Consider the following 18,612-nt stretch of genomic DNA (forward strand, 5'->3'; position numbering starts at 1 on the left):
CTGGACAGGCTCCTAAACTCCTCATCTATAAAGTGAATAAACTCCAGTCTGGAACACCATCTAGATTCAGTGGTGGTAGTTCAGGTACTGAATACACTCTGACCATCACTGGAGTCCAAGCTGAAGATGCAGGAGATTACTATGGTATGGGTAATTTTGGCAGCCCAGAATATTTCACACAGTGATTTAGCGTCGTACAAAAACCTCCCTCAGTCAGACTGCACAGAGACTGTACTACTGCAGCTGGGACCTACTGCAGGTGTTGAGGTTCAACAGATTATGACAAGGAACACAGGTTCACAGAACACACTAGTCATGTGACATCATCAAGCATAGATAACCACTAGTTCAAAACCATAAAGAACATCTGTGTTGGAATAGTATATTATGTCAAATCCATCAAATAATCTTGTCCCGATGAAAACCGACAAGTCAAGTCCTGAACATGTATTTATCTCTCCCATTTCTATTAAAGTCTGGATGATTTAGTTCTATTCATCTCAGAAGTGTCTCTGTCCCCATATTCTCACCACTTTCAACCATCTATTATACAGTTTTGTAACGGAGGAGTTTACTCTTTGTTTAAACAACCAGAAATGCAAGGATATTTTCAATCAGTTATTTTCACTATAGAAATCAAGGACACCTCATTTGAAATAAATGATTTTATTTAGATTTTGTCAATTTCTCCTATTTCCAAATCTGATACTGAGAATGATAGAGTGACCGATGATGATAGTTATTACAGTGTGTCTACTGGGAGCACTGTTGTGTCTCCAATGTCTGAGTGACAGGGGTCTGGTCCTTTAGGGTGGCCTCACAGGTGACTGAGCCCGCCTTCCTCCACTGGTTGGCTGGGAGGGTCAGGCTGCTGCTCCAGCTGTAGTGTCCGTCTTTCTCCAGGACCTCCTGACTCTGGCTACCCTGCAAGGACCCCCCGGACCCCAGCCTCATACCCAGCTTCCAGTCCCCTGGGAAGCCCCTGTTGGCCAGGCACACTAGGACAACATCACCCTGGTCCTCCTGCTCACTGGAGGGGAGTAGGATGGTCAGGGAGGGACGAACCACGCCCACTTGAGGAAAGAAACAGAGAGATGAGATCTAATGTTAAATGTGGACAAAAACATTCCAGAAACAATTATAACAACTTCAATAAGAAGGACCAAATATAGTATTGATTAGCTATTGTATGAAGTAAGTTTATATCTGTGTAGTGATAAAATATATAGTTTGTGAAAAAATTAAGAGACCATCGCACTTTTTTCTTTCCCTTCCAAAAAAGTCAAAAAGGAAGGTTTTGAGTGAGGAAGAGAAGGGTTAAAAATAAGAGACCACTGCAAATGGAACGCTTCTGTCCCTCACCCAAACGTTCCTTTTCAGCCGTTTCAGAAAGGAAGGAAAAAGGTGCAGTGGTCCCTTTATTTTGTACGGAGCTGTGCATCTACAGACTCTTTCACTTCCCTCTATGAACATCTATGAAGCATGACCACAAACTACAATTAGTTTTCTGTTAAAGAACTTCACAAAAATATAACATGCATGGCTACAACATAACAAGATATACGTAAAAATGCTGCTGAATGTTAGTAAAATGCTTTTGCAAGGCATGAAACACTAAAACCATTAACAAAAATCAGATCATATTTGGTACATTGTGTGTTGTCTATGACAGATCATTTGAAAATGATAACAATCCAAAAGATCCTAATTAAATTAATTAAATATCAAAATCAACAACTCTTTCTCATGAATCACTTAACTTTACATATTTCTTAAAATTAAAATATAATATATATATACAAAGTGTATGTTTAGTTTACTTACAGTCTACGATGAGTTTGGTACCACCACCGAAAGTGATCCACAGTGATACAGACTAACTGAGCGGTCGTACAAAAACCTCCCACAGTTTCCCCCCACCACTGACTGCATAACACACATTCAACTCCAACATGGATTCTGTCTAGGTGTTTATACTGTTAATTAAGGTCAGTGCCTTTCAAATTAATTGTTATTATATATATTGTAAAATATTAACACTATTCCTATATAAAAAATATCAAATCATGCTGTAGATAAAAATACTTAAGGTTGGTCTCTTAAGGTTGATCCTGGTTGGTTCTGGACGGTTGACCAGATCCATCTGGAAGTGGTGTTGGAGTGCCAGTAGGGGGCACTCATCCCTCCAGTGTAATAATTAAATCATAATGTCCAGGACAGTGAAAGAGGACTTTGTCCTGGGCCATTATGAATCGGATGTATTTTTTAAGGGACATGAATTGGGAATGATATGGCTCCCTAATCACAGATTCCAATGGACACATTTCACATTCTGCAGCCTGTATCTATTCTCCAGGTTAATGCTATAAGTTAGATTGTTGCCAACAAAAACGAGTAAGAGAGGTCAGTACAGTCAGTATTCATAAATGACTGTTTGAGAGGATCAAGACTGCAACACACTGCCCCTGTTAGACAAATAGACACTTTATCCTCTGACTGAAATGAACTTCAGCATGATGATGTTTTACATCAATAAATCAATCACATTTATTTATTAAGCCCTTTTTACAACAGAAGTTGTCACAAAGTGCTTTACAGAGACAACATGCCCTAAACCCCAAGGAGCAAACAACAGTAGTGTTGGATTTCAGTGGCTAGGAAAAACTCCCTAAGAAGGCAGAATTTTAGGAAGAAACCTAGAGAGGACCCAGGCTCAGAGGGGTGACCAGTCCTCTTCTGGCTGTGCCGGGTGAGATATCAAGAGTCCAATTGGAATAAAAAAAAATACATTTCTCTGGGCTAAATCCAGAGTCTATTTGATTCTAGACTAGGTCAAAAGTATGATCAGATGGACAAGGACAGGGACAGCAACAGGCCCCCCAAACCAGGTACTCCGCAGGTGTGGACCAGGACCTCATCTCCTCCTAAAATGTAAAACTGGAGGAGACTGAGAAAAGTTAGAAGTGCATTCCTCATATCCCCCAGCACAATAATATAGCAGTGTAACACCTTGGAACTGAGACGGGGGGGGGGGGGGGCGGTGACACTGTGGCCCTACCTGGGGGAGGCCCCGGACAGGGCCCAACAGGCAGGAAATCAATCCACCCACATTGCCAGGCATCAACCAAAAGGACACCCACCAACCGCAAACCCCCCTACATCAATAGAATTGCTACCAACTATCTCTTTCATCAGGTCATGAAAATGATGGAGCTGGTTGTGGATTGGAATCTCTTCATAGAGTCAGTCTATATGTTTGAAGAGGAATTATATGTGTATATTGTATCAAATGGCAGTACAAACATGGACTGCTGGAGTGTCCTTCACCCAATGGCGTAGGTTTGTATTGTAAATTGGGGGGGTCAGGGTCAATGGATCCCTGGATTATCATTCATTTCCAGGGGTTATATGGACCAGTCTGTTATATTGGGAGGGTCATAACCCCCCCACCCCCCCCTAATTCTACACCCCTGCCTTCACTTGTTGAGATACAGACTAGTCTGGCAGTGTTAAGATTTCAGGTTTCCAACGACATTTGCTTCTTCAGTTCCCTTGATTCCTTCACCTTTTGGTCCTGCCTCCCTGAAGGAGACCAGTCCTGCTTACAGGACTCATCTTAATTCACCCTCCCTCAGTTCAGCCCACCTACATGGACAAAACAGGGAACACTTTGGGGGTGATGCTCTTTGATTCTCCAGTGCCTTCAACACCAGACCACCCCTGCTGCTGAAGATGAGGAAGATTAAGGTGGAGGAATGTTATTATATTTCTAACATTCCATTGATATTTGTTCCCTCTCCAGGATCCAGAGGTCAGGTGACTGTGACTCAGCCTCTTGTAGTGACCTTTTCTCCAGGAGACACTGTCACTCTGACCTGTAGAACCAACCCTGCAGTTTACAAATGGAGTGATGGAAAAGAGGATGCGTTCTGGTATCAACAGAGACCTGGAGAAGCTCCTAAACTCATGATGAAATATGCAAAGACAAGGATAGATGGGATTCCTTCTAGATTCAGTGGCAGTGGGTCTGGGAGTGACTTCAGTCTGACCATCAGTGGAGTCCAGGCTGAAGATGCAGCAGTTTACTACTGTAAGAGTTATCATAGTGGTTATGAGTTCACACAGTGATTTAGAGACGTACAAAAACCTCCTGCACCAAATGACACACATCACTGTTGACATGTCTGAATGTCCCCTCAATGCTTGGTTGGTCTACCAGCACACAGGTGTCCCTCACTTTCACAGAAATGTTGATCTGCATGAAGTCTCTCTCAGAAAAGAGTAGGACACTCCCCAAGTAATCAACCTCCACTGACATGACAACAGAGTCATTCATTTAACTTTGACATTTCCATTGAATTCTCATTCTGCTGAATCACTTTTATGATAGGATACTACTTTATTGATCATGTTACCATGAAATGTCTTTGTTGCAGTACATTCAACACGAAAGCAAGTACACAGATGTTACAGTAGAGTACAACAAAACTAATAGTAAAGAAATACAAAAAGTTAAACAATTATTGTTGGTGATGATTCGATGAACACCAACTATTCAGTGCAAGAGAAGAGTAATAAGTGAATATTAGCTGTTGCTATTAAGTACAAATTAACAACACAAACAGGAAATATACATGTGTTGTCCATGATGGCCATGCAGGGGTGAGATGGGTTGTCCATGATGGCCATGCAGGGGTGAGATAGGTTGTCCGTGATGGTCATGCAGGGGTGAGATGGGTTGTCCATGATGGCCATGCAGGGGGTGAGATGGGTTGTCCATGATGGCCATGCAGGGGGTGAGATGGGTTGTCCATGATGGTCATGCAGGGGTGAGATGGGTCGTCCATGATGGTCATGCAGGGGTGACATGGGTTGTCCATGATGGTCATGCAGGGGTGACATAGGTTGTCCATGATGGTCATGCAGGGGTGACATGGGTTGTCCATGATGGTCATGCAGGGGTGACATGGGTCGTCCATGGCCATCAGATTGGACAACATCCTTTTATTAGCCACCATCTCCACAGTGTCCAGCTTGATCCCCACCGCAGAGCTTGTCTTCCTGATCAGTTTATGACTTGGTGATGTTGAGGTGCAGGTGGTTCTGATCACAACACTAAGTCCTCCACAGTGTCACTGTAATTCTTCTCCTGCTCCCCACTAGTTCACCCAACTATTGCTGTGTCTTCCGGAAATTTCTGGAGATGGCATGTGTTGGATTGTACCTAAAGTCTGAGGTGTACAGGGCAGAGATGCTGACTCTAGTTACATGACTTGGACTTGAGACTCGACTCACCTATTTTGCAACTTGAGACTTGACTTAGTAAAAAGAGAAAACACTTGCAATTGAACTTCAACTTGAACTGTAATTGATACAATGCACACATATAATTCCTCTTCAAACATATAGACTGACTCCATGAAGAGAGTCAAATCCACAATCAGCTCCATCATTTTCATGACCTGATGAAAGAGATTGTTGGAAGCAATTCTATTGTCGTAAAACGACATCATGCTGAAGTTCATTTCAGTCAGAGGATAAAGTGTCTATTTGTCTAACAGGGGCAGTGTGTTGCAGTTTTGATCCTCTCAAACAGTCATTCATGAATACTGACTGTTCTGACCTGACCTTTTACCTGTTTTTGTTGGCAACAATCTCATTTATAGCACTAACCTTGAGAATAGATACAGGGGGAGGAATGTGAATGAAGTTGGAATCTGGGGGTGATCAGGGAGACATATCATTCACATTTCTTGTCCCATCTTAAAGATTACACCCAGTTCATAATGCCCCAGGAAAGTCCCTTTCACAGTCATGGACTTCATGATTTAATAATTTGACTGGAGGGATGAGTGCCCCCTACCAACACACCAACACCACTTCCACCTGGATCTGGTCACCTGTCCAGGGACCAACCAGGACCAAGCCTGCTGAGATACGGAGGCTGATCAGTGGTGCTATGCTGCTGCCTGATCAATATAAACCTGACTGGCCCAATATAAACCTGACCGGCCCAATCTGGAATTCCACAAAAAGACAAACAAATGATTACATTATTCTCATTTTGAGCTGAAGTCAAATTAAACCTGATGCTGAATGAACACATGAGTGCGCTACTTACCTTATAAAGTTACTGTCAAATACAGCAGGTATGGCATAAGTTAGGGGTCAAATTAACATTTTAACCTGATGATGGGTAAAGGGACAATTCAGCCTAAACTTAAAAAGCATTTGGAAACTGCTTGACATATATAACCTAACATAACGCTTTGACATTCTGCTTTTGACTCCTTGCCTGCCTGTTTGACTCTGCATTCTGCCTTGCCCTTGCTTGGAATTGTCAGTTGTCAAATAAACACTACCAACATTCCATGTCTGGAACATGCGAACCCTTCTCTCCGACTCATTCATTACAGAAACGACCAACGGGTGACAGTAAAATACCAGCATTATAAGTCTATCCTGTTGTCTCACTGTCAGTAATCTCTCAATCTCTCTGTCTTTCTGATGTTCTCTCTCTTTCCTCTTTTTTTCACATCCACCAGCTGTGTATTTGCCTTTAGATTGCTGTTTTGCATATCTGTTGAGCCTCAGTGCTGCTGACACTTTAAGACTGCTGAGTTACCAGTGTTGGATCTAGTCTGATCCGTCTTCTCAGTGACACAGATGATGATGAAGATGATGATGAAGATTTCACTGATCCCACTGCTGATCATGATGGTTTTCCTGATTAGGGGTGAAAATCTATTTACATCTCTCACTGGGGTTTATTGGTTTAAAGGAGCTTGTGGATGAATGTACATGGTCCCAGTTTAAAAGTCTTTGTTTATTATTATTGTGACTTCTCAATGCTAATTTCACACTGTTTCCCTTTCAGGGGCATCTGCACAACGTGTCCTGAATCAAGCAGATAAATTAAAGTCTGTTCGTCTCTGAGATACTGTGTCTATCAGCGCTGTAGGAAGTTCATCAGGTATTGGTGATGACATGAGCTGGTACCTGCAGAAACCTGGACAGGCTCCTAAACTCCTCATCTATAAAGTGAATAAACTCCAGTCTGGAACACCATCTAGATTCAGTGGTGGTAGTTCAGGTACTGAATACACTCTGACCATCACTGGAGTCCAAGCTGAAGATGCAGGAGATTACTATGGTATGGGTTATTATACTAGCCCAGAATATTTCACACAGTGATTTAGCATCGTACAAAAACCTCCCTCAGTCAGAGTGCACAGAGACTGTACTACTGCAGCTGGGACCTACTGCAGGTGTTGAGGTTCAACAGATTATGACAAGGAACACTGGTTCACTGAACACACTAGTCATGTGACATCATCAAGCATAGATAACCACTAGTTCAACACCATAAATAACATCTGAGTTGGAATAAAATATTATGTTAAATCCATCAAATAATCTTGTCCCGATGAAAACTGACAAGTCAAGTCCTGAACATGTATTGATCTCTCCCATTTCTATTAAAGTCTGGATGATTTAGTTCTATTCATCCCAGAAGTGTCTCTGTCCCCATATTCTCACCACTTTCAACCATCTATTATACAGTTTTGTAACAGAGGAGTTTACTCTTTGTTTAAACAACCAGAAATGCAATGATATTTACAATCAGTTATTTTCAATATAGAACTCAAGGACAACTCATTTGAAATAAATGATTTTATTTTTATTTTGTCAATTTCTCCTATTTCCAAATCTGATACTGAGAATGATAGAGTGACATATCATGGTAGTTATTACAGTGTGTCTACTGGGAGCACTGTTGTGTCTCCAATGTCTGAGTGACAGGGGTCTGGTCCTTTAGGGTGGCCTCACAGGTGACTGAGCCCGCCTTCCTCCACTGGTTGGCTGGGAGGGTCAGGCTGCTGCTCCAGCTGTAGTGTCCGTCTTTCTCCAGGACCTCCTGACTCTGGCTAACCTGCAAGGACCCCCCGGACCCCAGCCTCATACCCAGCTTCCAGTCCCCTGGGAAGCCCCTGTTGGCCAGGCACACTAGGACAACATCACCCTGGTCCTCCTGCTCACTGGAGGGGAGTAGGATGGTCAGGGAGGGACGAACCACGCCCACTTGAGGAAAGAAACAGAGAGATGAAATCTGATGTTGACAAGAACATTCCAGAAACAATTATAACAATGTCAATTTGAAGAAACAAATTTAGTATTGATTAGCTATTGTATGAAATAAGATTATATCTCTCTCTCCTTAAGTGGGCAAAAGAGAGATGAGATCTACTATTTAATGTGGACAAGAACATTCCAGAACCAATTATTACAACTTCAATATGAAGAAACAAATTATATATTTATGAGCTATTCTATGAAATTAGTTTATATCTGTGTAAAAGCAGCGATATAATATATAGTTCGTGAAAAAGATTAAGAGACCATTGCGCTTTTTTCTTTCCTTTCCAAAAATGTCAAAAAGGAAGGTTTTGAGTGAGGAACAGAAGGGTTAAAATTAAGAGACCACTGCAGTGGTCCCTTTATTTTTTACGGAGCTGTACATCTACAGACTCTTTCACTTACCTCTATGAACATCTATGAAGCATGACCACAAACTACAATTAGTTTTCTGTTAAAGAACTTCACAAAAATATAACATGCATGGCTACAACATAACAAGATATACGTAACAATGCTGATGAATGAGAGTAAAATGCTTTTGCAAGGCATGAAACGCTAAAACGATAAAATATTTTCGGATTATATTTGGTACATTGTGTGTTGTCTATGACAGATCATTTGAAAATGATAACAATCCAAAAGATCCTAATTAAATTAATTAAATATCAAAATCAACAACTCTTTGTCAGGAATCACTCAACTTTACATTATTCTTTAAATTTAAATATAATATATATATAAAGTGTATGTTTAGTTTACTTACAGTCTACGATGAGTTTGGTACCACCACCGAAAGTGTTCCACAGTGATACAGACTAACTGAGCGGTCGTACAAAAACCCCCCACAGTTTCCCCCCACCACTGACTGCATAACACACATTCAACTCCAACATGGATTCTGTCTAGGTGGTTATACTGTTAATTAAGGTCAGTGCCTTTCAAATTAAATGTTATTATAAATAATGTAAAATGTTAACGCAATTCCTATATAAAAAATATCAATTCTGCCTGTAGATAAAAATACTTTCCCAAACCTTACTAATTACACCAAGTCAGAAATAAAATATAGGAATTATCTTCTAATGAATAAAACGTACACATAAATATTCCTTCAGTAGTTTTTTTCTTTCAGTGTTTAAAGAGTTCTCTTTTTTTTATTTCACTAGTTAAACTTTTTTGTCATCATCTGTCTTGAGGTGGGGTATTTCCATAGAACTGCTGCTTTGCATTGACACCTCATGGTTCAGTGATCTGAATGTTTATAGACCTGTGAGTTTCACACTTGATGACTGAGATCTCCTTCAACACAACAGAAACTACATCAACAATGACTCTGGTCACCATTTTCATCTGGACACTGGTCTGCTTCTGCTTCAGAGGTCAGTCAAGTTCACCATGTAGACACATGTAGTGTACTAACTCTACATAACGTATTTCTAACGTTCCATTGATATTTGTTCCCTCTCCAGGATCCAGAGGTCAGGTGACTGTGACTCAGCCTCCTGTAGTGACCTTTTCTCCAGGAGACACTGTCACTCTGACCTGTAGAACCAACCCTGCAGTTTACAAATGGAGTAGTGGAGATGAGGGTGCGTTCTGGTATCAACAGAGATCTGGAGAAGCTCCTAAACTCCTGATAAAATATGCAAAGACAAGGATAGATGGGATTCCTGCTAGATTCAGTGGCAGTGGGTCTGGGAGTGACTTCAGTCTGACCATCAGTGGAGTCCAGGCTGAAGATGCAGCAGTTTACTACTGTCAGAGTTATCACAGTGGTAATGTGTTCACACAGTGATTTAGAGCCGTACAAAAACCTCCTGCACCAAATGACACACATCACTGTTGACATGTCTGAATGTCCCCTCAATGCTTGGTTGGTCTACCAGACACACAGGTGTCCCTCATTTTCACAAAGATGTTGATCTGCATGAACTCTCTCTCAGAATAGAGTAGGACACTCCCCAAGTGATCAACATCCACTGACATGACAACAGAGTCTTTTATTTAACTTTGACATTTCCACTGAATTCTCATTCTGCTGAATCACTGTTATGATAGGATACTACTTTATTGGTCCTGTTACCATGAAATTTCTTTGTTGCAGTACATTCAACATGAAAGCAAGTAAACAGATGTTGCAATAGAGAACAACAAAAGAAATAGTAAAGAAATACAAAAAGTTAAAAAAGTTAAAAATAGTGCAGGATAGTGGGTGATGATTGGAAGACCACCAACTAGTCAGTGCAAGAGAAGAGTTACAATTGAATAATGGCCATTGCTATTAAGTAAAAATGTTAAAACACAAACAGGAAATATACCAAATTTTTTTTTTTTGGGGTATAAATGGAGTGTATTGAGATGGATCAGCTGGAGTGGGTGGGGTGGCGTGGGAGGTCAAATTGTTGGGTTCAAAGCAGGGGTGGGATGGGTCGTCCATGGCCATCAGATTGGACAACATCCTTTTATTAGCTACCATCTCCAAGGTGTCCAGCTTAATCCCCACCGTAGAGCTTGTCTTCCTGATCAGTTTATGTCTTGGTGATGTTTAGGTGCAGGTGGTTCTGATCACATCACAACACTAAGTCCTCCACAGTGTCACTGTAATCCTTCTCCTGCTCCCCACTAGTGCACCCAACTATTGCTGTGTCATCTTGAAATTTCTGGAGATGGCATGTGTTGGATTATACCTAAAGTCTGAGGTATACAGGGCAGAGATGCAGACTCGAGTCACATGATTTGGACTTGATACTTGACTCACCTATTTTGCAACTTGAGACTTGACTTAGTAAAATGAGAAAACACTTGCAGTTAAACTTCAACTTGAGCTGTATGACTCGAGGGACTTGCTTGGATTTGCCCAGCACCATCCTCTCAACCTTTTTACCTCTGTCTGCTCACCTCTGTCTTGAATTGTCTTGACTCGATCTGAGCTCTGGAACTTGTGACATGAGACTTGCTAATGGTTTCTTGGGACTTGACTCGAGACTTGAAGGATAAGACTTGAGACTTACTTGTGACTTGCAACTAAATGGCTTGGTCCCATGTCTGGCACAGGGTAAAGAGGAAGGGTGCCAAGACCGTGCCCTGAGGGCATTCTGTGTTGCTCACCACCCGTTCTGACACAGCTCTGTAGCCATACAAATTATGACCTTTCTCGTCAGGTTGTCAGTAACCCAGGGAGACCTGGGATTCCTCCACCTTAATCTTCCTCATCTTCAGCAGCAGGGGCGGTCTGGTGTTGAAAGAACTGGAGAATCAAAGAGCATTACCCCCAAAGTGTTCCCCGTTTTGTCCATGTAGGTGGGCTGAACTGAGGGAGGGTGAATTATGATGAGTCCTGTAAGCAGGACTGGTCTCCTTCAGGGAGGCAGGACCAAAAGGTGAAGGAATCAAGGGAACTGAAGAAGCAAATGTCGTTGGAAACCTGAAATCTTAACACTGCCAGACTAGTCTGTATCTCAACAAGTGAAGGCAGGGGTGTAGAATTAGGGGGGCGGGGGGGTCATGACCCTCCCAATATAACAGACTGGTCCATATAAACCCTGGAAATGAATGATAATCCTGGGATCCATTGACCCTGACCCCCCCAATATACAATACAAACCTAAGCCATTGAGTGAAGGACACTCCTGCAGTCCATGTTTGTACTGCCATTTGATACAATACACACACATAATTCCTCTTCAAACATATAGACTGATTCTATGAAAAGAGTCAAATCCACAATCAGCTCCATCATTTTCATGACCTGATGAAAGAGATTTTTGGTAGCAATTCTATTGACGTAAAACGTCATCATGCTGAAGTTCATTTCAGTCAGAGGATAAAGTGTCTATTTGTCTAACAGGGGCAGTGTGTTGCAGTTTTGATCCTCTCAAACAGTCATTCATGAATACTGACTATACTGTCCTCTCTTTCCTGTTTTGGTTGGAAACAATCTCTTTTATAGCACTAACCTGGAGAATAGATACAGGGGGAGGAATGTGAATTAAGGGGTCAGTTGGAATCTGGGGGGGACATTTCTTGTCCCATCTTAAAGATTACACCCAGTTCATAATGCCCCAGGACAGTCCCTTTCACAGTCATGGACTTCATGATTTAATAATTTGACTGGAGGGATGAGTGCCCCCTACCAACACACCAACACCACTTCCACCTGGATCTGGTCACCTGTCCAGGGACCAACCAGGACCAAGCCTGCTGAGATACGGAGGCTGATCAGTGGTGCTATGCTGCTGCCTGATCAATATAAACCTGACTGGCCCAATATAAACCTGACCGGCCCAATCTGGAATTCCACAAAAAGACAAACAATTAGAGACATTATTCTCCTTTTGAACTGAAGTCAAATTAAACCTGATGCTGAATGAACACTTGAGTGCGCTACCAACCTTATAAAGTTACCGTCAAATACAGCAGGTATGGCTTCAGTTAGGGGTCAAATTAACATTTTAACCTGTTGATGGGTAAAGGGACAATTCAGCCTAAACTTAAAAAGCATTTGGAAACTGCTTGACATATATAACCTAATATAATGCTTTTCTAAAAAATATATTTGAGCTGAATTAACCCCCTACTTGGTTGTATGTGGTCCTCTTTTAAAATATCCTACAGAATGGAACTGTCACATCTGGTGTTGTCCTTGTTATTTGTATCTTTCTTTCTTAGGTTTTGGGATTTGTATGCTTTGATCCTTTGTTTTCTTGGTGAGGTTTTACTGTTTTGGAATTACGTTGTGTAACTGTGTTTTCAGTGTTGTTTTTGACTGTAGCCTTTCCCCTGTATTAGTAATTTCACAGGTGTTTTCAGTAATCATGTTCTCCCTTGTTCCTATATAAGTTCCGTTCGGTTTTGTAGTCCATTGTGAGGTACTGATTGACTTTCACCAACATACTGAGACTTTGTTTAACGTACTACTTAGAATCCCTGGCATTTAGATATTCAGTGTTTGGACCTTAGCTTTGATATTTGATGATTTTGCTTTAGCCTTGTGATTTTGTATTGTTTGCTTATGTTTCTGCCTTGCGTTTACTTGGAATTGTCAGCAGCCAAATAAACACTACCAACACTCCACGTCTGGAACATGCAAACCCTTCTCTCCGACTCATTCATTACAGAAACGACCAACAGGTGACAGTAAAATACCAGCATTATAAGTCTATCCCGTTTTCTCACATTCAGTCATCTTTCAATTTCTCTGTCTTTCTGATGTTCTCTGTCTTTCTTCTCTGTTTCCGGTCCACCAGCTGTGTATTTGCCTTTTGAGTGGTGTTTTGCATATCTGTTGAGCCTCAGTGCTCCTGACACTTTAAGACTGCTGAGTTATCAGTGTTGGATCTAGTCTGATCCGTCTTTTCAGTGACACAGATGATGATAATGATGAAGATGTCTCTGATCCCACTGCTGATCATGCTGGTTTTCCTGATTAGGGGTGAACTACTCTCAGCATCTCTCACTGGGGTTTATTGGTTTAAAGGAGCTTGTGGATGAATGTACATGGTCCCAGTTTAAAAGTCTTTGTTTATTATTATTGTGACTTCTCAATGCTAATTTCACACTGTTTCCCTTTCAGGGGCATCTGCACAACGTGTCCTGAATCAAGCAGATAAATTAAAGTCTGTTCGTCTCGGAGATACTGTGTCCATCAGCGCTGTAGGAAGTTCATCAGGTATTGGTGATGACATGAGCTGGTACCTGCAGAAACCTGGACAGGCTCCTAAACTCCTCATCTATCAAGTGAATAAACTCCAGTCTGGAACACCATCTAGATTCAGTGGTGGTAGTTCAGGTACTGAATACACTCTGACCATCACTGGAGTCCAAGCTGAAGATGCAGGAGATTACTATGGTATGGGTTATTATACTAGCCCAGAATATTTCACACAGTGATTTAGCATCGTACAAAAACCTCCCTCAGTCAGAGTGCACAGAGACTGTACTACTGCAGCTGGGACCTACTGCAGGTGTTGAGGTTCAACAGATTATGACAAGGAACACTGGTTCACTGAACACACTAGTCATGTGACATCATCAAGCATAGATAACCACTAGTTCAACACCATAAATAACATCTGAGTTGGAATAATATATTATGTTAAATCCATCAAATAATCTTGTCCCGATGAAAACTGACAAGTCAAGTCCTGAACATGTATTGATCTCTCCCATTTCTATTAAAGTCTGGATGATTTAGTTCTATTCATCCCAGAAGTGTCTCTGTCCCCATATTCTCACCACTTTCAACCATCTATTATACAGTTTTGTAACAGAGGAGTTTACTATTTGTTTAAACAACCAGAAATGCAAGGATATTTTCAATAATTTATTTTCACTATAGAAATCAAGGACACCTCATTTGAAATAAATGATTTTATTTTTATTTTGTCAATTTCTCCTATTTCCAGATCTGATACTGAGAATGATAGAGTGACATATCATGGTAGTTATTACAGTGTGTCTACTGGGAACACTGTTGTGTCTCCAATGTCTGAGTGACAGGGGTCTGGTCCTTTAGGGTGGCCTCACAGGTGACTGAGCCCGCCTTCCTCCACTGGTTGGCTGGGAGGGTCAGGCTGCTGCTCCAGCTGTAGTGTCCGTCTTTCTCCAGGACCTCCTGACTCTGGCTACCCATCAAGGACCCCCCGGACCCCAGCCTCATACCCAGCTTCCAGTCCCCTGGGAAGCCCCTGTTGGCCAGGCACACTAGGACAACATCACCCTGGTCCTCCTGCTCACTGGAGGGGAGTAGGATGGTCAGGGAGGGACGAACCACGCCCACTTGAGGAAAGAAACAGAGAGATGAGATCTGATGGTTAATGTTGACAAGAACATTCCAGAAACAATTATAACAATGTCAATTTGAAGAAACAAATTTAGTATTGATTAGCTATTGTATGAAATAAGATTATATCTCTCTCTCCTTAAGTGGGCAAAAGAGAGATGAGATCTACTATTTATTGTGGACAAGAACATTCCAGAACCAATTATAACAACTTCAATATGAAGAAACAAATATTATATTTATGAGCTATTCTATGAAATAAGTTTATATCTGTGTAAAAGCAGCGATATAATATATAGTTCGTGAAAAAATTAAGAGACCATCGCACTTTTTTCTTTCCTTTCCAAAAATGTCAAAAAGGAAGGTTTTGAGTGAGGAAGAGAAGGGTTAAAATTAAGAGATCACTCCAAATGGAACGCTTCTTTCCCTCACCCAAACTTTGCTTTTCAACTTTTTCGGAAGGGAAGGAAAAAGGTGCAGTGGTCCCTCTATTTTTTCCGGAGCTGTACATTTACAGACTCTTTCACCTCCCTCTATGAACATCTATGAAGCATGACCACAAACTACAATTAGTTTTCTGTTAAAGAACTTCACAAAAATAAAACATGCATGGCTACAACATAACAAGATATACGTAACAATGCTGATGAATGATAGTAAAATGCTTTTGCAAGGCATGAAACGCTAAAACAATAAAATATTTTCGGATATATTTGGTACATTGTGTGTTGTCTATGACAGATCATTTGAAAATGATAACAATCCAAAAGATCCTAATTAAATTAATTAAATATCAAAATCAACAACTCTTTCTCAGGAATCATTTAACTTTACATATTATTTTAAATAAAAAATACTCTATATAAAATGTATGTTTAGTTTACTTACAGTCTACGATGAGTTTGGTACCACCACCGAAAGTGTTCCACAGTGATACAGACTAACTGAGCGGTCGTACAAAAACCCCCCACAGTTTCCCCCCACCACTGACTGCATAACACACATTCAATCCAACATGGATTCTGTCTAGGTGTTTATACTGTTAATTAAGGTCAGTGCCTTTCAAATTAATTGTTATTATATATAATGTAAAATGTTAACACAATTCCTATATAAAAAATAACAATTCTGGCTGTAGATAAAAATACTTTCCCAAACCTTACTAATTACACCAAGTCAGAAATAAAAAATAGGAATTATCTTCTAATAAATAAAACATACACATAAATATTCCTTCAGTAGTCTTTTTCTTTCAGTGTTTAAAGAGATCTCTTTTTTTTATTTCACAAATGTTTGTCATCATCTGTCCTGAGGTGGGGTATTTCCATAGAACTGCTGCTTTGCATTGACACCTCATGGTTCAGTGCTCTGAGTGTTTATAGACCTGTGTGTTTCACACTTGATGACTGAGAGCTCCTTCAACACAGCAGAAACTACATCAACAATGACTCTGGTCACCATCTTCATCTGGACACTGGTCTGCTTCTGCTTCAGAGGTCAGTCAAGTTCACCATGTAGACACATGTAGTGTACTAACTCTACATAACGTATTTCTAACGTTCCATTGATATTTGTTCCCTCTCCAGGATCCAGAGGTCAGGTGACTGTGACTCAGCCTCCTGTAGTGACCTTTTCTCCAGGAGACACTGTCACTCTGACCTGTAGAACCAACCCTGCAGTTTACAAATGGAGTGATGGAGATGAAGGTGCGTTCTGGTATCAACAGAGACCTGGAGAAGCTCCTAAACTCATGATGAAATATGCAAAGACAAGGATAGATGGGATTCCTGCTAGATTCAGTGGCAGTGGGTCTGGGAGTGACTTCAGTCTGACCATCAGTGGAGTCCAGGCTGAAGATGCAGCAGTTTACTACTGTCAGAGTCATCACAGTGGTAATGTGTTCACACAGTGATTTAGAGCCGTACAAAAACCTCCTGCACCAAATGACACACATCACTGTTGACATGTCTGAATGTCCCCTCAATGCTTGGTTGGTCTACCAGACACACAGGTGTCCCTCATTTAAACTGAGATGTTATATCTGAATGATCCCTCTTTTAGAATAGGACACAAGTCCCAAGTGCTCATCTGACCTTCACATGGCACAAGAGTCATTCATTTAAATGAGCATAACTGACAGAAATGTAACTGAAAACAGGTGGTCAAATGCAAAACATGGGAATGGCCCGTGAGTCATGGCTACAGTGCAATCCAGACCAATGAAATGCACTTCACTAAAAGGTGATGCTACTGATTTTTCAAAAAGCTGAATAAAATATATTCTTACACTGTATTATACTGAAATCCAGTCCAGTGGGTTGATTTACCAGTCATGCTTCAAACACAAATCCATGCATTTCCCATCAACGAATTGAGATATAATGAATATGGACATTTGCTTGAGAATGTGTACTGATAGATACCATATAACATCGTTTTTAGTTAAATTATTTGATGCGACATTACCCTATTTGGCATACCAGATTTAATTTCAGTTTAGTTCCTAAACCATTTTCAGAAATGCAAACAAATATAATACATGCCGTTCTGTTACACATCCAAAGCTTGAGCAACATCAGCAATGTCTTACGCTTTGCTATCATTTATCAAGTTGCCTACTTCATGTATGGATTAGTACATAATGTAGGCAATTTATGTATTGACCATGGCAGTCGACGAACTGCCATGGTCAATACATGACACCCTGCAACCTGTTATTAAATGTTGCATGAATTCATGATGGGGAAAGCAGTCTTTTTTTTCACTCATCATTTTATTTCATACATTAAAAAATTTAAATTTGCCCCATTTACAAGGTTACGTTTGACAAGCAGTTCCTTTACCTCACCACTTGGCACTGTGGCATTGTCGTCTACATTAAATATTTATATTCATAAATGTCAAGCTTTGTATGGAAATTATCCCACACAGGATTTATCTTTTTATACATTTTTGGGCTTACACATGATTGACAAGTTAAATCCCAGGAGCTTGTTTTGGATGTGCCTTTGAACTCTGCATCCATCTCTAGGTGGTCTTTCATTGCTCTTTCCACCTAACACAAAATCTACCAGTTATAATTGCGCCTTACTATTCTGACCATGCCAATTAGTCTATGGCACTTTACATAGGACTTAACATGGTATTCATCACTGCAGGGTTTCTACACAATAGTGCAGAAGAATGGATGTGGAATTACAGATAATCCTATTTTCTAGGAATCAAGGAGGTCACAGTCAACACTTGTCTCTTGACCCCTGTTGTGTGAGTTACTGTCAGAGGACACAGCAGGGTTTCTATGTTTGCTTGTGTGTGTCACTAATGATCCCAAACAACACACTACACACCGCCCTCAGGTCCGGCAGCTTCCAATGGGCTCAATCAACCTCTTTCCTTTCCTCTTCAACTCTCCCCCTAGTCGTTTCTGTACATCAGAGTGTTGTCTGTTCACCTGCTTGTCTGAGCGCGTGTGATCCTGGTTTTACTACACGTTACCACAAACGTAGTCAAACCTGATAATTCTGTCCCCTGATATTTTGCTTTCAGTTCACAAACAGAATACCTATTCAGGAACAAATAATGTACATTGCTCTTGATAAGAATAACTAAAATGTTATGATAGAGAAGTAAGTGTAATTTCCCACTGATCTGTCATATGCAGCATGTACCATGGATGCAGTCTCTCCTAACAC

General features: G+C 40.8%; 1 protein-coding gene, 1 long non-coding RNA gene and 4 gene segments (V, D, J or C); 3 read left to right on the forward strand and 3 right to left on the reverse strand.

Moving 5' to 3' along the window:
- Positions 1-650: 650 nt before the first annotated feature.
- Positions 651-5,000, reverse strand: LOC114830075 (immunoglobulin kappa light chain-like). The gene is made up of 3 exons (XM_034289905.1): positions 4,758-5,000; positions 1,825-1,876; positions 651-1,073 (listed from the first exon to the last, which is right to left on the reverse strand). Exons 1-3 carry the CDS (start codon positions 4,998-5,000, stop codon positions 754-756), a joined length of 615 nt encoding a protein of 204 aa, XP_034145796.1. The 3' UTR covers positions 651-753.
- A 1,628-nt stretch (positions 5,001-6,628) lies between these two features.
- LOC117593734 lies at positions 6,629-6,938 on the forward strand. Its single transcript, XR_004575155.1, has 2 exons — positions 6,629-6,736; positions 6,878-6,938. It is a non-coding gene; the product is annotated as an uncharacterized LOC117593734 (long non-coding RNA).
- A 721-nt stretch (positions 6,939-7,659) lies between these two features.
- LOC114830070 lies at positions 7,660-9,032 on the reverse strand. The segment is given in 3 exon segments: positions 7,660-8,082; positions 8,903-8,954; positions 9,006-9,032. Coding segments are annotated over 3 exon segments (399 nt in total).
- Positions 9,033-9,438: 406 nt separating this feature from the next.
- LOC114830045 lies at positions 9,439-10,214 on the forward strand. The segment is given in 2 exon segments: positions 9,439-9,518; positions 9,609-10,214. Coding segments are annotated over 2 exon segments (378 nt in total).
- Positions 10,215-14,448: 4,234 nt separating this feature from the next.
- LOC109614903 lies at positions 14,449-15,916 on the reverse strand. The segment is given in 3 exon segments: positions 14,449-14,916; positions 15,809-15,860; positions 15,905-15,916. Coding segments are annotated over 3 exon segments (384 nt in total).
- A 416-nt stretch (positions 15,917-16,332) lies between these two features.
- LOC117593737 lies at positions 16,333-17,292 on the forward strand. The segment is given in 2 exon segments: positions 16,333-16,416; positions 16,507-17,292. Coding segments are annotated over 2 exon segments (378 nt in total).
- The last annotated feature ends 1,320 nt before the right edge of the window (positions 17,293-18,612 follow it).

This window comes from Esox lucius, chromosome 22 (assembly GCF_011004845.1).
Source record: "Esox lucius isolate fEsoLuc1 chromosome 22, fEsoLuc1.pri, whole genome shotgun sequence".
Lineage (NCBI taxonomy): Eukaryota > Metazoa > Chordata > Actinopteri > Esociformes > Esocidae > Esox > Esox lucius.

Excerpts from the sequence above, each read along its gene's own strand:
- LOC114830075 (XM_034289905.1), bottom strand. The coding sequence starts at position 5,000 with ATGTTGTCCAATCTGATGGCCATGGACGACCCATGTCACCCCTGCATG. Across the intron at positions 1,877-4,757 it reads GACAACCCATCTCACCCCCT|TCTGTATCACTGTGGATCAC; the intron begins GCATGGCCATCA and ends CCGCTCAGTTAG. Across the intron at positions 1,074-1,824 it reads TACCAAACTCATCGTAGACT|TGGGCGTGGTTCGTCCCTCC; the intron begins GTAAGTAAACTA and ends TCTTTCCTCAAG.